General features: G+C 47.6%; 1 protein-coding gene across 1 annotated transcript; it reads right to left on the bottom strand.

The window, feature by feature from the left end:
- Positions 1-321: 321 nt before the first annotated feature.
- Positions 322-21,890, bottom strand: LOC135804775 (heterogeneous nuclear ribonucleoprotein L-like). Its single transcript, XM_065318729.1, has 17 exons — positions 21,658-21,890; positions 21,522-21,570; positions 19,166-19,204; positions 18,791-18,858; positions 18,275-18,365; positions 17,159-17,244; positions 16,743-16,839; positions 15,939-16,041; positions 7,198-7,379; positions 6,623-6,745; positions 6,271-6,392; positions 5,774-5,872; positions 5,173-5,204; positions 3,816-3,889; positions 3,584-3,656; positions 2,777-2,872; positions 322-1,255 (listed from the first exon to the last, which is right to left on the bottom strand). The coding sequence occupies exons 1-17, from the start codon at positions 21,825-21,827 to the stop codon at positions 1,131-1,133; spliced, it is 1,629 nt and encodes a 542-aa protein (XP_065174801.1). The 5' UTR covers positions 21,828-21,890; the 3' UTR covers positions 322-1,130.
- Positions 21,891-23,005: the final 1,115 nt, after the last annotated feature.

The raw sequence follows: 23,005 nt of genomic DNA, 5'->3' as shown, positions 1-23,005 counted from the left end.
GGGCAATACACAATGCCGAAAGGTAAAATACTGTCGATCCGTCCTCCGTTGAAGTTGTACCTTTGAAGCGACTGCAGCGTACTGGTGTATGTCAAAATGCAGTGTTCGCATGCACTGCATGCTGTACACAAGGCAAACCTGATCATTTTTGTGTTGTGCTTATACGCAGTGCATAGTATTGCACTTGAGGGCTTTGATCTACCCCCCCCCCCCCCCCCCCCCGTCCGGTCGAAAAACCAGCTGGGAGTGGGAATCAACATGGCGTAAGGGGGGGGGGGGGGGGGGGGCAACGGTACCACTATCTGTCCACTCAAAGGCCGGTCTGCAACAAAGCGTGATCGTTTTTGGACATACACATGATCTAAAGAAGGAAACTAAAGCACACGCCCGCAAGCCTACAAGATCGAGACGAGTAAGAAAGAAAAACACCAGAAAGGAGTGGACAGGAAGCCTACAAGATCGAGACGAGTAAGAAAGAAAAACACCAGAAAGGAGTGGACAGAACGCATACTCGGTACAGTTACGACAATCACCAGTGATAAAAAGGACTAAAATTCAGAACAGAGCCTAGTGAGGAGGAGCGGGGCCAGTGGAAGGCGGTCGGCACTGCACCAGGCAGAGCAGGGCAGGGCTCGAAGCAGACAGCAACGATAGGAAGCCTATGTACAATCACAATGAGAACAGCATGCCGCCATGCCTGCTGCATGATCTACAGCTATGCTGGACTGCATGTTGTGACGAGAGTAAGGAGTGCAGCTCCCTACTGCACAGACAAGCAAAATAAAGGCGAGACAACAATCAGAGCACAGAAACAGATATAACCACGCTCGTACGCACACACGCGCGTGCGCACACGCACACACGCGCGTGCGCACACACGCACACACGCACACACACACACACACACACACACACACACACACACACACACACACACACACACACATGCACACACACACACATTCATTGCACGCACACAAGCAGCCATCAGAAAAGTGAGGCCGATAGAAGCACAAGAACCAACATGCCAGGGCGCAGTAAAAACCACCGCAAATCTCAGAAGAGCTGTTTGGCATGATGTCACCAAATACTACTGCTGCTGCCGCTGTTCACTCTTAATTAGCCCCGCCTCACGCAAGATTTGACCCGGTATTGCTGCAGCTGCTACCATAGGCATTTACTCCTGCTCCTCCAGCAGCTCCTCCTGCCTTGGAGTTGGAGAGGGAGAAAGCCAGTTTCAGTGTGTACGCAGCACCTGTGGACAACAAATAAAAGAAGGCCAGAAGATGAGTAGAGTCAGTGCTAGTGCTGTACTGTAGATTGAGACAGAACTACGAGAGCAGCAGTTGTAAAAATATAGTCAAAAGGCACAACGGAGGTTTGCAGATTTGTCGCAACTCAGAGTTTCTTGCTCAATGCAATCATCAGGCGACTATTACATGCTCAGTGGGACTTGGCCAATATAAAAAATAAAAAAGTCATACTGTCACACAGGATCTATAACACCAAACGAGTCCACAACCAAGAGCATGCAACTGTGATCTGTTTCCTACGGGCCAGATGTGCGGCATGCTGCCTTCAATACACTATGCAGCTACAATCTGTACACTGCGGAAAATCAACACTACACTTTCACCGTGGTCTGAAACCAACTTTCGTATGGAACTTGGAGTTTATGCATTCAAATCATTTGTAGATGGGATAGGTACTAGAACGAATCAAGTACTTCCTCCGTATACAAAAACTTCGTGACTATTTTTCAACGGTGTTTTGAGCAAGAACCTCGGCGCTCAACGAACAACCCACATTTATGTCGAGGCAAGTTTGATTGATCCTGAACAGATTCTCCATGGAAGCCATGCGCGTGAGGACGTTGCCGGCAGGAATTCACGAGTCAAGTAAAACAACTCGCTTGCTCGAAACTGACACAGCGACGCAGTGGTGCTCGCGGCTGGAACGTGGAGTCGCGCGACACTCGCTGCCCTGAAGCTGGCCAAGCTCTGTACTTACAGCACGACGCCGCGCGGCCGCATATGCAGCATGACAACATGAAGCTGTTGCGCTCAGACGGCAAGATGAAACATTTCAGTCGTCGTGCAACCAGGCAGACAGACAATGTTGACGGCCTGGCTTTCTTCGCCCCTCTCCAGTCAGACGTCTCCCTTGTCGCCAAGGAGAATCACAGGGACCTCCTCGAAGCCGTTGTAGAATGCAGAGCGGAGTATCCTGCCGAGAAAATGTGAAGCGTGTGGATGTGCTTGTACGATTCGTTTCACTGCATAATGGAGGACGGGGTGAAAACGACTAAATATAGTCGACACAGAGGCGTACGAAGCTCTGGAGATGAAGAGGACGTTGCCAAAGTCCCGTGTCAGATCATCTCTGCAGCTTACAAGCTGAACGAAAAACGAGCGGAATCAGCGACTGTTGGCGATGCGGAGTCAGCATCATCAGGTGACAGTGACACGAGCGAAAAAGACACCGAATAAATTCAATCTCATTCGTCTGAGTTGCTTTTTTCTTTGTATACAGCTTGTAAATAGGTTAGAAAAGCCATGAGTGTTATTCCAAGTCAAACTGAACAGTTCCAAAGCTGTGTGCAGCCTTAAAAAAAAGTCACAAAGTTTTTGTATCCAGAGGAAGTAAAACTGGATGTGCTCGTATGAGAGATGAGAGATTACGGGTGTGAGTACATGAGTGCTGGGCGTGATGGGGAGACGGGGGTAGGATGGAAGGGGAAAAGGAGAAGTAAAACTATGAAGAACATGGAACCTACCTGCCGGTGTGAGCGTGACATGATTGCAAATGGCCATAGCCTCGAGGGCATGCGTGGGAGTGGTCCATTCCATCAAGCCGGACTGCTTGGACCTCTCTGTACACACAATCATACCAAACAGTCATGTTATAGAAAATGTAGCAACACGGGCGGCCATCATCGTACCATCATTGCACACTCGTACTCGTGTTGGTATGTGGCTGGTGTTCTTGTCATTGCCAACAACCTTGAAGATGCAAAGAAAATGGCCGCTGGTCGTTTTGTCACCTGAACATTGAATCTCATTCCATAGGCTATGTGTTGTAAGAGTTTGTTAGGAGGAGACATGGCAGCCCCGTTTTCAAATGGTCGTGCTGAATACATTCCAATCTGTACCATAGTTAGGCCATTCAGAAGCACATAGATTGTGTGTTTCTCGCAAGTAAAGTGAGATGACAAAAGAAGGAATAGTTAAAATGTCTCATAGTAGTGGCATGCTTGTATTGATTAGATGTTGAAAACTGGAGAGGTGCCATCACTTGGCCAGGGACATTCAACAGCTATTTCAATGGGAAGGAAGTAGTAAATTTGCACAGTCTGGAGAGAGTGGGGAGGTGAGAGAGAGAGAGAGAGAGAGAGAAGAGAGAGAGAGAGAGAGAGAAAGAGAGAGAGAGAGAGAGAGAGAGAGAGAGAGAGAGAGAGAGAGAGAGAGAGAGAGAGAGAGAGAGAGAGAGAGAGAGAGAGAGAGAGGGTTTACACATACACCCGGCAGACAGACAACACGCAGACACACAGGCGTAGAAGCAAAAGGCCATGCCTTCCACCTACCCTCTTTCTGGCCGGGCTTTTTGGAGAAGAGAGTGACGTTAATCGGACAAGGAGCGCCTGCATTGGTGAACACCTGGGACACACAGCGACCGCACAATTGTACATGTACAAGTAATGTAGTGGTAAGTTTGGAAGGTGTGATAGGAAAAGCCATCAGTGATTCTTACACTTTAACAACTATCAAACATCAGTTGCCAACTTAAGCACAACCCGTTCGGCATTGTTGTCTTACCGCCTTCAAGTCCTCCATAGTTGCGTCGGGTGGTGCGTTGAAAAAGTGAAGCGTCTTTGTCGGAGCAATCATAACTGAAGAACCCATAGTCAAGGTTGACAAGTCAGCCTGATAGAAGTCCTATAACCTTGCCACACGTACGCACAGTACTACACATAGTCACATACACGATCACTCTACTATTCCGCAGACATGAGTTCATTGAAAGCTAGGGAAAGCGTTGCTACGTGTGCATGTGTACATGCATACAGGTTTTCATCAGTACCGCCAGCCTTGCTCCTGCTGTGTGCTTTGGCTAGTATTACAGCATGTCACGTTTCTATCCTGGACTGTGACATGAGGGGAGACCATAAAGCATAACACACACTGCTTTGGAAGCTTGAGTAACAGGCGAACTTCTCAAATCGATCTCGAATAATGACCTCTTCAAAAGCATAGAACCTAGACAGATTGCAAGCAGGGACATTGACTGGGGTGGACTGGAAGTGGCTCCAGGCTATCTGGACTCCGCATGCCTGGTGTACATCCACAGCTATAGTATAGCATACTACAATAGTACCTGGTGTACACCCACACTGGACATCAGTCACAGTATGGTGTACATCGACACTGGACCACAGCCACAGTATGGTGTACATCGACACTGGACCACATCCACACTGGACCACATCCACACTGGACTACATCCACACTGGACCACATCCACAGTATGGTGTACATCCACACTGGACCACAGCCACAGTATGGTGTACATCCACACTGGACCACAGCCACAGTATGGTGTACATCCACACTGGACCACAGCCACAGTATGGTACTGTTTGGCAAGAAACAAAATGGCTGAATTGCCTGGTTCTCAGGCATGGCACGAACCAGTGGACCTACGCCCCTTGAACCGTAACTGACCTCCATGACATGGGGAGATAATGGCCACACAAGAGAACAATAATATCAAACGCTTCGACTAGCATTTGCACATGGGCAAAAGTGGCACAGTCGGCAAACAGAAGATTGGACAGTATCTGGACCCCCATCTCATCTCTTCACCCACAGGACAGACAAAGCCAGCCACAAGAGTACGGTAGAAACTCTCTGAGTCTTATCCGGACCTCCCATATCCGGACAACCTCTCAAGCAGCAGGAAAGTGGCTGAAGTCAAAACTTGAAAAATTCTTCCCACCTGAAGAGAATGGCGTGTCGTTTCCATGATGGATGTGATGTATTCTCTAATTACGGATGATTCTGAGATATGGGCACCCCTGCAATCCCAAGGCGCGCCTGGATAAGACAGGTACTGTACAAAGCTCGGTGTTAAAAAAAGAAGAAGCTATAACACACTGTCATGTGGGTAGGATACGGTTCTTGCGACTTTGCTCCGCACTCTGGAATCTGCACACAACAAAGAACAAGTAAACATTTCGTTTACATAGACTACGACATGTCGACAGGAGTCTAACAAAACGGGAAAAAGGTAAGCAATTAGTTCATGGACTAATCCTATACCAGGGTATGGTGTCTGGTATTACAGCCTGTCTCATATAGAAGCCAGCTTTGAATACGAGCCTGATTTTCAAGACGCACGTCGGCACATAAGCCTGGTTTTAGTGTTTACAAATATATTAGAAATACCTGGTTCGAATAGAAGCCCAACTTGAATAGAAGCCTAGCACTGACATTGGCTTCTACAGGAATAAGCTCGGCTCTAATACGCGACCTTACGGTACATATATCCAGGGGATAACATTCACATGGTTGATGATCGGAATATTGAAACACAATGCCAATGGAGATAAACATGCAGCGAATTCTGCATCATTGCATGTACGTCCATCCAACAGTGCCAAACATGTTGTAACAACAGCAGCAGCAGCGACCCACACACCAGTAGAAATGGAAAGCAAAGCACCATGCCAGTGTGCCAGTGGCAGCAGCAATAGTACAAAACAACACGAACAAACCTGTTATTGCGCGAGTGGCTGAAATCCACAACAGCAGGGGTCCCGTCTGCCAGCTGACCAACAAGGCCACGGTCCTCGATCACTGCATGGTGGGAGAAGCTAGAAAGTACACAACAGCCAGAAAGAAAGATTGATATTAAAGTTGGACCAAAGACGAAACAGGAACAATTTTTCAAACATTTCATTGGTTTGAGGGAAAAGTCGGAAGAAAAAATTGACTGTCACCAACAGGACTCAAACCAGGGATCATCGCTTGAGGTCAGCGATGTTTTAACCACTGAGCTACGGTTTAGCTGTCATCCAAATATTTCCCAAGAACAAAAAAAAGAAACAATACCAAAACAAAGACTGGTCAAGTATGTCAACCCACTTCATGTGCAATAGCACACACACACACACACACACACACACACACACACACACACACACACGTGTGTACAGGCGCACACACATGTTTTGGCTGCACCTAGAATACAGGTCATAGGCACGCAACGAACCTGAGTGACAGTTTTTGCCCCATGAACTCAGCGTCGTGCAGGAAGCGGATGGCATTGGATGCGCCCTCTCTGCGGTCCATCTGTACAAGTGCGCTGCCCAGTTTCTTCACAAACACCTTGATCTGGAGAAAGATCAAGCCAAACACAACACATACACACAGACACAACCGAATGAACGCAAGTCAAAAGAGCCGTAGACCATGGGATAGAGAGGATTTGCTCCTCTGAGTAGGGAGAAACAAGAATAGAACGGGTGCACAAAGATGAAGAGTGCATAAAAAACCTGCGGCATGAAGTACGAACGACATCACAGTGACATGATGTATGCAATCTACGCGAGCTAGCGACTCACCCGCACAACATTGCCGTAGGCACAGAACAAGTTGAAGAGACGCTCGCAGTTGATGCGCTCCGGGTCCAGGTTATAGACCATGACAACTGCGCCGGGATCACCGGCAAAAGCACCCGTTGCACCCTACAAGCCAGGCAAGGCAAGGCGGCGCCAACAAGGCAATAGTAACAACAACAGCAGCAACAACCAAGTACTAGTGACAGCAAGCAACAATAGCAGGGAACACGCAGTGATAATCAACTTGCTCCTGTACAACGGACAATTCCACAGGGCCGACTTTGAAAGTCAAATCCAGCCCAGCCTGTACCAAGGTCTATAATTATTCACATTCAACTTGTGAACTTGACTGAGTACGTGCTACATATACTAGCATGTACATGAATCAGTAACTACAACTGGCGAAACACCCCAATCCAAATCAGGGGACAGCCAGAGCCCCAGGTATTAGAGAGTAGAGCGGGCACTTTCAGGAATCTGAGCGAAGCAGGTCTAAATCATGACGCAACAAAGTCGAATGCATACAAGATAGTGGACATGCACACCAGGCCAGTAGTAGGAGATAAAAGACAGCTTACAAAGCGTGCGGCTCCTCCGAACTGGCCTTGACCAGTGGGAGCACCGTAGGCATCAAACTGCGGCGCGCCAAACTGCTGGCCTGGCGATGGCTGCAGAGCGCCACCAGCAGCTGTGCCAGGCGCCGGAAAGCCACCGTATCCACCGTACGCACCGGGAGCAGCCGCAGCACCGTATGGTGCACCTGAACAACAGGACATAAAAAACACAAAATAACAAAGAAGCTATAACCAAAGAACCAATACATGTACACACGCGCGCGCGCGCACAGGAAACAGTTTGGCTACAGCGGATGTCTGAACAGCAGTTTCCAGTACTGCAAACTGCTCAATATTCAAGTCGCGGAATGTTCATGGAGAACGGCGCCCACCCACACCCACATACACCCACACACACTGTTCACGTTTACTTTCACATTGGTTAAAACTCGTGTTACGCTCGTCCCATAAAAATAGCGAACAATACGATAGGAAATGCTGTCGCACCTTTCACGCCAATTTGGCACGAGAGCAGATGACCATAAGAAGAAAGGCAGCGGGAGAAAAAATATTCAACAAGAAAACCAAAAGAGGTCACAAGAGAGTGCCGAAAATGTATCGGTACTTTGAGTACATTGTAGAAATTATGAGGTGTATGTGTAGTCTTGGAGGACAGACTTTTCATTGCGTGCAGTAGCCAGCTACGTGTACCGCTGAAACCAGGCAACGATGCCAGTGCCAGGAGTAGACATGTGAATCGAGCGCGCACACACATTCGCACGTACACACACACAAACAACGTCAAGCCTGCAATTCTTCTCAGATCGGTATCTGCGCAGCTCAGCGGTGAACGAGTATGAACGCTTGGGAAAGATGGCAAGAGAGAAGAGGGAGAGAGAGAGGGAGAGAGAGAGAGAGAGAGAGAGAGAGAGAGAGAGAGAGAGAGAAGTGGCACAAAGCTGTAGTTGAGGAGGCCACCATGACAAACATCGCTATAATATGCAGTCGTTTTGATTTGCATGCTCAAAATGCATCTATCGCCGAGGAAATCTTTCACACAAGCAAGATATAAAATGCCCATATCCAATACTGGAAAGACAGCGAGAAGTATGGTACGTTGTTTAGTGGATTGGTAATGTACAAGTATTGTACGTTGTTTAGTGGATTAGTAATGTACTACGTGAGTGAAGTACGATGGAACACACCACCACATGGCCGTCTGGAGATGTGGTTGCACCAGTAAAGGTGAGTGCAGCTGAACTTGTGGATGCCAATGTCTGCACTGCTCTGGTACTGCATGGAGCGTGAGTGCGAGGTACGATTCAACGCAATGGGCCCTACCAAAAAAAAGCTCTGTGCAGCTGATGGTGTTGCGTGAGTGTGCGTGTGTGCACTCAACACATGCATACACACCAACCAAGATGAGGAGGTTACGCTGCGAGATGGAGAGAGAGAGAGCTGCGCGGAAGCTAGCTGATGGTGGAGCAAAAGCGGACTGGCAACTGGAAATTCGCATCAGCCCAAGCCCATGGCAACTGACCAGGTTTCGCAAATGGTACCTAGAAGAAAGGACAACGAAAACAATGACCGCAGTCAACAACCACACAAGGCAGCGCACTTCGTCTGGTGTGGTGTAATGGAGTGACAAAGCTGGTAATGCTGGAAATGCTCATCCTCGGTTGGATTGCAATGTGGACTTGCATCAGTGCTTGCATCTGGTCTCCATACGGTGTGTCTGCTGTATGATGTGATCTAGTCAAGTGCGTGTCCTGGCCACTCCTATCAGTGGCGCACGACTGCAAGGTGGCTGGATGCCTGGCGTGGCACATAGCAAACGCCTCCATGAGTGTCTGCAATTTTCACAGGACTCAGCAGTTCCTGCAGCCTGTGCCTGCAGTTGTGGCAGCAGCAATAGTACTCTGGTGCTGGTGTTGCTCTATAAGCAGTAAGGTCTTGCTGCTATTGATGCTGTTGGTAGATGAGTGCATGGACTGGGTGGTGCACTGTTTAGCTATCTGTCTTGCTCAAGTCTGGATGCTGTATGACACATGATGATGTGTGCAGAACGGAATGCCACCTGGTTGCATGGTGTATGCACTATGCAGTGCACGTGGACAATTCACACGCCACAGTCCAGTGATGTCCAGTGCTTGATTGCCAACACACATGTTCTGCGCTGATAAATCCACTGACACACAGAGTGCATGCGGTTGGCATTTCACTGTCCACAGTGTGGTGCGTGCAGACAGTTGATTGACATCGCAATACGACACAGTGAAGTGCGTGCTAGCAGGTCATACCGGTAAATGCAACGAGAATACACACAGCCACAAGTCAGAATGTGCACATGTTGTGATGGTAGCTCGGAACCCAATGACGCCAAGAGACGCTCATTTTGCACACCCAGTACCGTGAAGAATGCTGATCAAACACACAGTACGGCCCAGTGAGTGCCGTGCGGTGCACGGCGGTGCAACACACAGTTCAGTCCGGTGATGTGCGGTGTGTTGTATGATGAGAAGATACCGGTACACAGTGCAGTGCATTGCACGACGATGCGACACACAGTTCAGTCCGGTGATGTGCAGTGTATTGCATGACGATGCGACACACAGTCCAGTCCAGTGATGTGCAGTGCATTGCATGACGATGCGACACATGGTTCAGTCCAGTGATGTGCAGTGTATTGCATGACGATGCGACACATGGTTCAGTCCAGTGATGTGCAGTGTATTGCATGACGATGCGACACACAGTCCAGTCCAGTCATGTGCAGTGCACTGCATGACAGTGCGACACATAGTTCAGTCCAGTGATGTGCAATGTACTGCATGCTGACAAGATACAAAGTCCATTGGTATTGACAGGCAGCACACTACTGCATGGACACCAGATTCACATACACACTTCCAGACAAGGTCAACCAACATGTGCCGTACAGCTCCTTGCTAAACGCCGGACGTACATAAGTACAAGTGCAGCAATGTATTGGAAACTGGTCGTCCAGGCCACCAGCTTTGGCTGGGTTTCACCTGGCACAGCTGAAGAGCTGACTCGAGAACACCACAAAGATGCCAGGCATTGCTCTGATGTTCACCATACGGGGTAAAAAGTGTCAAGCACACACAAAAAAAGAAAACCCGGCCCTAGACAAAGGGAGTCTCCGTAATTACCGGTCTCCATATGAAGAAAAAAAAGGCTTCAGAGGGGGACTCTGTTTACGAAACAATAATAATATTAATACCAGTGAATGGTATGTGTCGTACTACAGTGTTACTTTTGTTCATGTTATGTCATACTGGGTGGGTGTGTTGCAGCTGACACAAACCCGTAGTTTCATTGGAATTATAGACATTTACAATGGACAGGAGGCGTTTCGTTCTCTATGTGCTGACCAGTCAGGGGGCCAAAATGTGCAGACGCATGGCAATTTTCAGAAATTCAAAAAAAATGCCAGGCTACTGCTTTACGTTAGGGGTTAGGCACTCTTCAGACTAGGTACAAAACAGCCTATAAGTCACATTTAAATAGAAGTTTCCAAGACAACTACAAGAATCTGGCAGGAAGCTTAAGGGTGGCAGCCTACCCAAAAATCACGAAAAATCAAAAATGCTCAGAATCGGCTCATCGATGGCTCAAATGAAAGGTAATGGTCCCAAATGTCTATCCCGAAAATCTGAGCGAAATCGGATCAGCCGTTCTCAAGTTATGGGCCTTCAAAGTGCGCAGTGCAATATTAGAATTTTTGAATTTCAAAGAAATTGAGCTGTCATTTCACAGTGCTTTCCCGCTTTCCTGTCAGTTTGATGTGGGTAGCCTTTGGGTTTTGCTGAAACTGGGATTCTGTAGGCCTACCAGGTGGGTTTGGAGTAGCAAATTGCCGGGGTTGAGAAGTCAGGGCCGCGCCAGGACATGATGTCCTGTCGACAGAGAGTAGTAAAATATTTTTATTTATACTCAGGGCCGCGATCGAAATTTTTTTCGAAAGTGAATGTTTTGGAAATAATTTGAGTTGAGTATCGCATCTGTCCTAGTCTACCTACATTTGAATAGTCGATTGTTGTCTTTATCAAGAACTCTTTGGTGATGGGGAACAAGAGTAAAGGCCGAGGTCGCAAGCGAAAGAGAGCCTATCGCGGAAATCAGCACAAAATTCAAGAGGTATCTCAGGAAGTGACGGCCGAAGAAATTGCTCTTGTGGAAGAGAACGAGCCTGAGGATGATCTCGTCGTTGCGCAAGCCTCTTCATCAGATGATGGAGATGATGGTGAGGCTACTGACAGCTCATCAAGCGACACTGAGTCTGATTCCGAGGAAGACACGCATGTCACCCGTGAACTTACTGGAAATCGCATCATTGACATTTCTTGTTTGGACGAATTGCTGTCAGAGGTTGCAGTCTGCTCTAACTGTCGAAAAGGGCAACTTACTCTGCAAGAGAGCGAATGTGTAGGACTTGTGCCAATGTGGATCTTGGAGTGTGATACGTGCAATGTGAGAACTGAAATGGCCATGGGCAAGAAACCTGACCAAGCGAAATTCTTTGACATCAATCGTCGGTCAACACTTGCCATGAGGTTGGTGGGACGAGGACGGGATGCACTGGACAAGATTTGTGCAGTTCTTGACCTGCCAGGGCCTGTTGCCAACAGCATGTCTCTCTCTCTCTCTCGAAGACCAAATGGCCGCTGCCATGCGGCCCTGCTCGCCACCCTAGTCGCCTCCTCCTCCTCCTCCTCCACCGCCCCAATCACCGCCGCCTCACCCGAACCGAGCGATGCTCGAGCCGTGGAATCCTTCCCCATGGGGGTCGCCGCCGAGGTTTCCCGACTGGGTCAGACAAGCGCCATCGCCGCCGTCGTGTCGGACGCCAGTGCTTCCGCCAGCACCCCCGGCACCCGGAATCGTCAGGCCGTCGCGCTTGGATGCCGCACGTCGACATCTCGACTTGGTACCACGCCCTCCCTCGGCGGAGGAACTTGGAACGGCAATCCGCCAACGCCTAACCCTCCGAACTTATCAACCACCGCGACGACACATTCCACACAACCCCCGACAGCTACGACCACGCCCGCAACCACGACCGATACGCCCTACTCGACACCGCTACTTCGACGCCGACGTTCTGCCACCCCACCGACTTGCCTTGCCAACCATGCCACGCCACGCGCCTTACCGCAACTGGACTGGCCCCCCACCCAATCGTCGACCTCGTCATGTGTTCCCTCGTCGTGGTCCGGTCTATGTCCACTCCGCCCGTTGGTTTGTCTTGTGATGTCCTTGTCCTGATTGTCTGTCTAATGTTGTCCTAATCGTTTTTTGTGCCGAACTGTAGCCATTGTGTTTCGCTTGCCATGTTGTGTGTGTGTTGTCTTGCACTTGGCTGCAGAGGAAGCAGCATATGAGAGCATGACCCGTTGGGCCAAGGAATTGCGCGACCACAGGCTGGCTGACGGCGTGGACCATCCCCGAGACGTCACCATCACAACCGATGGAATGTGGATGCGCCGAGGTCACTCATCCCTCTATGGTGTGCGGACAGTGATCTCATTTGACACCAAGAAGGTTTTGGACATAGAAGTGCTGTCCAAGTCCTGCCCAGTGTGCGTCAACAGGCATGCGAGACTGGAAGCCGGAACCCTGTCACAGGCAGATTATGCTGCCTGAAAGGTCACCCACCAAAATAGCTGCCAACGCAACACTGATGTTTCCTCTCCTGCAATGGAGACTGCTGCAGTCCGTAGTTTGTGGGCTCGATCTGAGGCAGCTAGAGACCTACGCTACACAACGTACATCGGTGACGAGGACAGCAAAGGCTACAATGCTGTTGTAGATGGCAAGCCATATGTGGTGAGGTGCCCGTCATCAAGAGGAGTGCGTGGGCCATGTGCAGAAGAGACTAGGAATAGGTCTCCGTGACTTGAAGCAACGTCTAGGGAAGGACAAGCTTGCTGATGGAAGTCATTCAGTGGGAAGGGCCGCCTAACCGACAAGCTCATCGATTCGCTGCAGAACTATTACGATTCGGCAGGCATGCAGGCAATGTCACTGAAATGGCACGGGCCATGTGGGCCTCCCTCTGCCACAGAGCATCCTCAGATAGCCATCCCCGACACGAGTTCTGCCCACCTGGCTTAACATCCTGGTGTAAGTGGCAGCAGGTGAAAGCTGAGAAGCCAGGGCCCTACATTCACCACGACACCATTCCACCTGTCGTCATAGAGGTGATGAAGCCAGTGTACCATCGACTGACCGACCGCCCTTTACTTGATCGCTACGCGCGAGGGCCACACAGAACATCAATGAGTCCTTTAACGGCACGGTGTGGCACCTTTGTCCCAAGGAGACTTTCTGCAGTGCAGCCACAGTGAAGACTGCTGTCAATCTGGCTGTTGTGATCTTAAATGACGGCTATGAGGCACTCCAGGAGATACTACAGCGCATGCCGTGTTCCCCGCAGTCAGCAAACAGCCGACAGCTGGCCATGTGGGGCATCAAGAAGGACTACCATGCCCGGAGGAAGTCTTCGGATGAGCAAAAGTCGAAAAGGAAAAGGCGCAGGGCGGTCAGAAAGGGCTTGGCAGATGCTGGTAGCCAACAAGAAGGCACCACTTACGAGGCTGGTGGCTTCCGACTGTGATTTTGACTGTGATTATTCTTTTTCACCATTCCGCAAGAGTTTGGTGCAGCATAGCTTCAGAACGGCTTGTCATAGACACATAATCTATAGCATTTTTTGTATCTACTGAATCTCAGTTTGCAAACCTTCAACATTTACAATAGTAAACCAAATATTGACATTTCAGTCCATCCAACGTTGTTCATCAAGACTGTTCGTTTTCGCACTTCTAAGTTCTGCAGCTTCCCCTCAAATACTTGTTATCAATCCCTTGTTTTTTGAGGTTTGTGAACTCCCTCTGGATATAAGGGTTACTTTGGAACAATGTGTGATATCTAGTGACCAATTCTGTGACTTGCAGCCTGCACCGAAATACGCGCGTATACGCAAAAAGTGAGAAATCTCAGTATACACACGTCGTATAGCTTGGATTTTCACAGAGATAGTGCCATTCTGGTCTGGCAAATGTCAGGGAACTGTGCCCAAAATTTGAACGGATTCCCATAACCATTCCCAAAGTTAAGGCTGTTTTTTTTGCGGCAAACCATGGTTTGGGTAGGCTTCCACCTTAAAAAGCTACCCAATCCTTTCAGGCAGGGTGCGAACCCTTGTACAAGGCAACTTTCCTGCATTTATCGTACTTTCACCAGGCAGCCGTACAAGCCCACAAACGTTGTACGACTGCCGGCTGCGTTCATGCATCTGAGGTCCCTTGCGCAATTGCGTAGGGTCAAAGGCTACCCTGTATGTTGCATGTAAAATGTGTACAGTCCGTTTCAAAAAGATTTTACTACCCTGGCGATCGCCCGCGGAGTTTGGCGTCTTACCGTATGAGCACTCGAGCGCTGCCTGGAAAAACTCACTGTGAACTCGAAGAAATATTCCGCGCGAAAGCAGGAAAAATGACAACTCACTCACGTTGACACAGTCATGGACGTACGTCTGGTTTAACAACAAACGAGTTCTTCCTCGTATCGATAATGGAGTCAGAGAGGACATGTCGAAACGAAAGTGTTGTAAATGTTGACGAGCGGCATGTGTCCCAATCCGTTTTGTGACCAAAATAGTTTCTTTGAGCTGCGATGCAATTAAATTGCATCGCATTATTTACTCACCGTGTGACGAAAACGACATCGACACGGACTCATTCCCAAAGCCATGACTTGGCAAAGCTATCCGTGTGACTTCGACGACATTTTGAGAAAAACAGACGCTTGTGAACGCTGATAGAAGACGGCGTTGACTGCTAAATTCAAATAAATTGGCGATCTTGAAATACTAAAAATAAATCTCAAAAAGCTACAGCGCGATGACTTCCATATTCACTCACACCATTGCAGTGTTGTGGGTGTGTTCACATGGCGTGAGCCAGTCAAGTGTCAAGTCAGTTCGGCAGGAAGCGCGACCTCCAACAACAAGTCGTTTGGTGCAGCCATCTTCTTTGTCTTGTACCAGCTTGATCACCAAAACAATGAAAAAAAGTTTGACTTGAGGATAGGTTGGGATTTGAACTCACAACTTCATGGTCAGCAGACAGCATTCATAACCACAGGCCAAAAAGGAAAGGATAAATCGTGGGTTTTGATAAAAAATCGATACTGGCTTCCTGGGCAAATTGTAAACCATGGGAAAAGGCCGGAAACCTGGCCGAAATTCTAACTCCTTAACGGTTGGTCCAATTGTTCCGAAACCTTCACAGAACAATTTGCCGTGTCCTAACCAGCCATTCTATGTACTTTGTTGTCCAAATTTCCCTTATCTTCATACTTTTTAAGACCCAAACCTGATTGTAAATCTTTTTGAAACAGACTATAGTCTGAATGCAGACGTGGAATTTTTTTGCCTTTTAGGTTTTATGGCTTCCCGCCAGATTCTTGTAGTTGTCTTGGAAACTTCAATGTAAATGTAACTTATAGGCTGTTTTGTACCTAGTGTGAAGAGGCCCTTACTTGTGCTTACAACAAACAGAGTGCAGACTGGTTGGTTACAAAACACTGGCCATACTGCATACCATCCCACGAGTGTGCAATCCAGCCAGGGCCTTCTGCCTGCGCGGAAGCAGCAGCAGAAGCAACAGCGACGGCTGCTACTGCAGCAGCAGCAGAACCATTCAAAACAGCACACACAAGTTGCAGCTATAACTCACCTCGACCCAGTCCACCAGCCAGTGATGGGCGGCCAGTATTCGGCACAGCACCGGTGTAATCAAAGCTTTCCTCATTGTTGAACGCAACGTTGACACGGTCAGTCTGCGTAGCGGGCAAGTATAAACACATACAACATTTGTTGTTCACAAGGGGAAAGACCGCGGCGTTTCAGCGAGGTATGGTTCCCGCAAGGTCCATAACCACGCATTGACAACCACTCATTGATCTACTCAGAACGAAAATATGTGTACATGCTCATGAGCTTTGGTGCAGTCAGCTTTTTTCACGATTCACGTATGTCACGTGATTCATGCAGCAGCATTTTTCATTTCCAGGGCAGAAGAAGAATTGTCTTTTCTCCGCATTCTCACGCAAATGTCCATGGTATTATAGTTAAAATGTCAAAATGTGGAGGGATTTCAAATGTGAAAATAATAATAAAAGGTTAAGATTGCATGCACATGTATTCCACTCAAACACTGTACTGCCGCCACCAACACCGCCACATGGTGTTTTCCGCTGAAGCGAAAGCGCAGAAGCGAGAGTGATGCTCCCAACATGTTGGAGGCAGCGGAATCGAGCTTACGCTGAAGCGGTAGTTCCGCTTTTGCAGTTGCCACGGTATTTTCCACTCCAGAGGCATTACTTTAGCGGAACTGCTACTCTTGAATGCATGTGTGGCCAGGCCCCAGGGAAAGTATGGTAGATTGAAGGTAAACACAAAGAAAACTGGGCCAAAATGCTTCTTGAGTGCCAACACGTAATTATGCCAACAATAGGTACACGTACAGAGTTCAACTCACCTTGGAAAACTCAATCTTGAGAGTGCAACATCCGGCGTAGATATCAGCACCATCCAGAGCGACCTTGGCAGTAGCTGCTTGCTCGGCACTCGCATATGTGCACACGCAAAGGCGTAGTCAAGGTAAAATGTCACTCTACACCCACCAAAGCACACACGATCGAGTACCCCTACCCACCGCCCTTCGTACATATATATACACGCATACACTTGCATGCAAACCTGAACGGTACGTGTAGTTCAGACTAGTTCTGGCTCCTCACACACATTGAAGTGTACATCACTCACACACATTGAAATGTACATCACTTTTCACACACATTGAAGTGTACATCACTCTTCCACTGGCACTCAGGTGGCAAGCTCAGCACAAATGCCACAATGCAAACACAAAACTGCTCATTCAAGAGAGGATATTCAACCAGAGCCTGCACACCGTTCTTGTGAAAGATTGCAATTCTCTGAATTTCACCATGTCTCTGACCAATAGTGTGCAGAACATCCTGCAGAGATAAAACACACAGAAGCGCAGCTACGCGTAAAGCATTCTATGCAGCTTTTAACACCACCGTGTTGTGTTGTACGGTAGTGAACAAGGAAGTGAACAAACTGCTTCGGGTACAGAGCAGCACTCCCCTCATGCAATTATGAGAGAGAGAGAGAGAGAGAGAGAGAGAGAGAGAGAGAGAGAGAGAGAGAGAGAGAGAGAGAGAGAGAGAGAGAGAGAGAGAGAGAGAGAGAGAGAGAGAGAGAGAGAGAGAGAGAGAGAGAGAGAGAGAGAGAGAGAGAGAGAGAGAGAGAGAGAGAGAGAGAGAGAGAGAGAGAGAGAGAGAGAGAGAGAGAGAGAGAGAGAGAGAGGAGAGAGATAGAGAGAGAGATAGAAAGAGAGAGAATCTTCTGCGATCAAAGAACAGAATCTAGGTGCCCTCTTAGAAGCATGCCACAGAGCGGCCCATGTGCCCCCCCCCACCATTTCTTTTTGTTACAGTATTCCGTCGTCGGCTGTGCCAGAGTGGAGTGAGTACATGTACAGTTGCACTTGGTGAAATCCAAGCCGAAGTGTGAAACTGATGCCCTGGATCAGTTCTGATTACATCACTGTGCTTGTACATGGTTGTTTGCTGTTATTTTACTTCACCCGATACACAGGCATTCCTGCCTTCTTGTCCAACCTTCACCCGATACACAGGCATTCCTGCCTTCTTGTCCAACCATATGGCTAGACTCTCAATAAACATGAAGAATAGAAGTTATGTGTGCGTCCAGTCGCATTCGTGCCATTTCTGGGCCATCAAGGACCGTGCAAGTTGAGGGCGCCAAAGAAGCACTCAGGATCGGATTTCACCGAGCGCAACTGTACTTGGACGTATCCCAAAGCACACCAGCATAACCAGCATAATCAGCATAACCATGTCTATGAGGATGTGCTCTTTGCTCTGGGCACTATTGCACACTGCAGCTTCCCTAGAAAGAGACTTCCCTCGCGGAAGACATTTTAGAATGTTGTGCAACAGGCTTGCGAACCACACTTACGACTGTGATTGGATACATGGGGTTGAGGACTGTAAATAACAAAACTTTATTTGGGCCATACTCTTGATAGGCTGCTCCAACATTGCCAGCTCTGATGGGACACACACACACACAACACACACGCAACACGCACACACACACACACACACACACACACACACACACACACACACACACACACACACACACACACACACACACGCATCCACACACATTGCACATTACTTGCTAGACAAGATTGCACAGCAGGAAGACTGAACAGGACAACAGAGAATCCCCTTGTGGAACACTCCTCTGCTAAAGGGTCTGGATTAGAATAATACAACGATGGGGACTGAGAGCAGACATCTCAGTCAAGCGATATATCATAATCCACTGCACCATCCCCACAACATTCTTGCTTTAATAGGGAAGTTGACAGCAACGCCACCCCGATGACCTTCAGGATTTGCTCACCAGACATGCTGAACCCCACAATGTACCAGTAAGCAGAAGTGCACAGTTGACTCAACGTACCTCTTTATGGTTTGGCTGACGGAATAGTTGAAGAAAGCAGGACGGCCATTGAGCGGCACTTCCTGGTCCTGCCATACATAGCCGTTCCAGCCAAGGCCAAGGCAAGTACACAAATGAAAAGACACGACAGGCACATTCAATAAGGCAAACCCTGATACATGTACAAACAGGGAGCCTCCTCCTATGCAGGCACACGCAGGCACTAGTGCAATGAAAGTATTTCTGAAACGTATTCCATTGTGTGTAACTCGTAAAGAACAACACCGAGGAGGCTTCAGTCAATGCAGCGAACAAAAAGACAAAAGAAACATCAGTCCCGGTATCTGAAATAATTGTAAAATGCACAGTGTCATTGCAACCGACATGGTAACTGACCTTTGCATACTGCACGAGAGCAATGGCTGACTCGACTTGCTGCAACCAACACATGGACGTAAGGGCATTGGTACACGAGAGCATACACAAGCACACACTCAAGCAGCCCATGTACATGTATGTAGTGTTCTTGTTCAAGCAGCTTGACAGGGATAACAGCTAACATTAGTAACATTGCCTACACGTGTACTGTCCTGATGCCTTATGATACATCACTCAAACACTGTTCAGTAATGCATACACGTAGGGAACGAGGCATAAAACAATGTGACGCTTGCAAATCCATTGTGAGTGAGACTCAGAAGGCTTACATGACATTAGGAACCGAAGCTTCACTGGGATTAGTGGTGCATTGCAGCTAGTCTTCTGGTAGGTTTATAAGACTCCACGCTGCACAACTGAAGTCATGGCCTAGTTCCATATTGGGCTTGAATGTGATGACGTCAACAGAGCTGCAGCGGGCGTGATTTTTATTTCTGTCTTTTCTTTGCCTGCGTCTTGTTCCCTCTCTACGCCCCCGCCCCCCCCCCCCGTTCACGACTCGGTGCATGCCACTGGAACTATTTCCTTGGGCAGCCTGTTTGTCATCGAACTTCAGTCGACCTACCCTTATTACGATATTTGCGTCCGACCAAGAAATATTGTTAAAAGGGTAATATTGTTATAAGGGTAACTGGTTCATTCATACACATACGTCATAATGCATGAATTTAGTTCATTTTTTATACTCTTCATAGCGTCAAAAACATATGTACATGCACATTATTTGCACAGCAAGGTGCTCACTGGTGCCCCCATTGCATTTCGTCATGTTCCAGCGACTTATCAAGTGAAGCTTGCCCTACCTTGACAGTGGACTCTACATCTTCCCTGCTGGATATTGTTATAAAATGGAAAATGTCGATTGGTCAGCCCATTTTATATTGTTATAGGGGTAATATCGTTATAGCAATATTGTTATAGAGGTAAGGCATTGTATACAAAAGTCAATGGAGTGATTTGGTTTGACAGAAAAATATCGTTATAAGGCCATGGTAAAAAATAAATTTGATTCTCAGGTCATGAGCCTGTGAAAATCGGTGCGAGCGAGCGATTTTTTATTTTATTTCCCACAATTTTTTTATTTCCAAAGATAGGGTCACATGTATGTACGTCACAGGTTATTATAGTTATTTTATTATTAACCCTTAGCGGTGCATCAGTCATTAACGACTGATATTGTTTACGTACCGTAAAACTGTCGTAACTCCATCGATTTTTGTCCTGTTGCAAATATCGAAATATGTAGATCAAAGAGGAAGCTCCAAGCTTTCCAATGGTGTAATCGCTTTTGCGATAGGAGAAACGATGATAAAGATATGGCGCTCGAAAGTTTGATCGCGGCACTAAATTGTTCAAACGTCTCAAAATCATTTTTTTGCCTCGTTCTTCGGGGATTTCCCGTGGATCACGTGGTGTGCAGCCAGCTGATGACGTGTGGGTGTCATGACGTCGAAACTACTGATTGAGATGCAAAAAAATCCAGAGCTGTGCAAGAAACGACAGCGAAATGGCATTGGGATGAAATTTAGAAGTATTTCTTTCAACACGAGGCCCGACCTATGGCGATTCCCTGCGCTCTGGAGCAGGCTTTGTGGCACCCACGGAGTTGAGCGTGGCCTCATTCTCTTGGCAGCGGAAAGAGCGTTTCAAAGAGCCCTAGACTGTCAAAATCAAGCAAACAGAACGTAAGTTATGATGGAAATGGTGGAGTGAACTGCAATTGCGCATTTTCACGCGTTCAGTGGCACCTCAAAGGGTTAAGGCCAGGGAGTAGAAAAATACCGGTATTTTACTACTCCCTGATTCACGCCTTTCGCATTGACCGTTTTCATGTGCGCATATGCATGCAAAGAAATAAAAAAATCATCGGTACGCCGCCAAAAATCGGTGCGCGCGTACTTGAGAATCAAAGATAATTTTTACCATGGCCTAAGGGTAATATCGTTATAAGGGTAGGTCGACTGTATCAGGAGTTTTAGTTCCGGTGCCTTTAATGAAAGTGTTCGCAGACAAAATGCACGTGAGAACGTTTGGATTCCACGGGCAAATCCTGGTTATTCGCAGGCAGATTTCCATGGAAACAGGCTCTCAAAGGTAAGAATACCAGTCGTGTGGATTGCCTATTACCAGCACTCAGCAGCTCCCCTGCGCCAAACTGTTACAGTGTGACTGTCATTCTGTAGACTGTGTGCAGTCGACTAGTCCTCAACTAGGTGAGATAAAAAAATATTGATACCTTCTGAGTTCAGCTGCGCTACAAACTGACCCAACAATCCGTAATGTAAAAAAATTAAATGAATTTATTACGACCAACCTCAAACTCCACCAAAGCTTGTCGATTTCTAGGCATAAGGGTAACATACCTAAGGAAGCACAAAAGCAGAGATTTCTCTTCATACATCCAACACATGCAGGAGTCGTACATACAAAAGAAGCCACTAATTACTTACGACACTTTCCCAAAATCTTTCACCGCGGTAGTTAGGTCATGTTCTTTCGTGCCATCTGCCACATTTCGCACATGGACGACTTTCGACGGTGGAGTATCATGACTCTCTCCAGTTTTCCGTCGCTTGAAGTCAGACGCACCGTCTGTTGGTTCCCAAGGCCGCTTCGACATTTTCGCAAACAGTTTCAAACCTTTCAAAGAGTCAAAAGAACTGAACAAAACCCAACCACACGCTCAGATCATGATCATGAAGTCATTTCGCAAAAAAAACTACATGTACGTGCACTTTGTATACATAATAAAAGCTACACAGCGAAAAAATATTCGATGTGACTTTTTTTGACTTCTCAGTTCTACGAGTCGTAGACAGAGTCGTAGACAGAGAAATACTCGATCCAGCAATCTACGTGAAGCAAAACTTTTTTGAGTTTGAGAATCTTGTGATGCTTGGCGTCTGAGTTTTTGACCACACGATGGCTGGTTTGGACAAAGATGGCTTGTTTCGCCTGGAGATGATGGTTGCCTTCAGGACCGATTCATTGGCGGAGATTGCTCGCACATCACTGTCTGTGGACAAGGAGCCACAGCGCAGTCAAACAAGAAAACAATTGACTGTTGAAGGAAATAACCTAAAAGTCACATTGCTTTCTTCAAATCTGAGGAATCTTCGCGTGGCTTCAACATCATTCATGGATCACTTGATACTGGTCCAGGAAACGATAGCAAAGTTCGGTGATCAAGCAACAACGTGAAATGCATATGGATGCTCTTAGCTACTTGTTGTGTAGCTGTAGGAGTAAATCCGAGTTTCCTGGATGTTGTACTGCGTACGCTCCAGTTCAATCTCTACAGCCAACGTGCCACCATCAGTGCCTGCTTTCAATGTCATCCATGGATCATCTGATACCGGCTTCGGAAACGATAGCAATGTCCGGAGATCAGTCCGCATAGCTGAATACGCGTTGCAGATGGACTACACAATGTCTATAGTATTGATGTGATGTGGTGGTAAAATCAGAGTTCGCATGGTGTCATGCTGCTGCCATGTGTGCTTCAGTGGTATCTCCTTTGCAGTCAGTATACACTTATCAATGCCAGTGCTGTGTATCCTATGGCTTTTAGTTCCCCGAGTTTCTGTTCGAGTAGTTATGCAGGTGCTCATCAACGAAACTAAGGCAAGTGCATCTTAGTATGCACACGTGGGCACACGCAGGCGTGTACGTGTGTGTGCAAGAGAGCTTATTTTCAAGAGACTTTTTAGGCCATTTTTGATGATTTTACTCATTTTGTATTCTTTTTTTGTTTTTCTTGAATTGAGTGATGTGCTGGTAGCTGTGTCTTTACGACCC

This window comes from Sycon ciliatum, chromosome 1, assembly GCF_964019385.1.
Source record: "Sycon ciliatum chromosome 1, ocSycCili1.1, whole genome shotgun sequence".
In the NCBI taxonomy this organism is placed as follows: Eukaryota; Metazoa; Porifera; class Calcarea; order Leucosolenida; family Sycettidae; genus Sycon; species Sycon ciliatum.
This window is presented reverse-complemented; position numbering and strand designations above follow the sequence as displayed.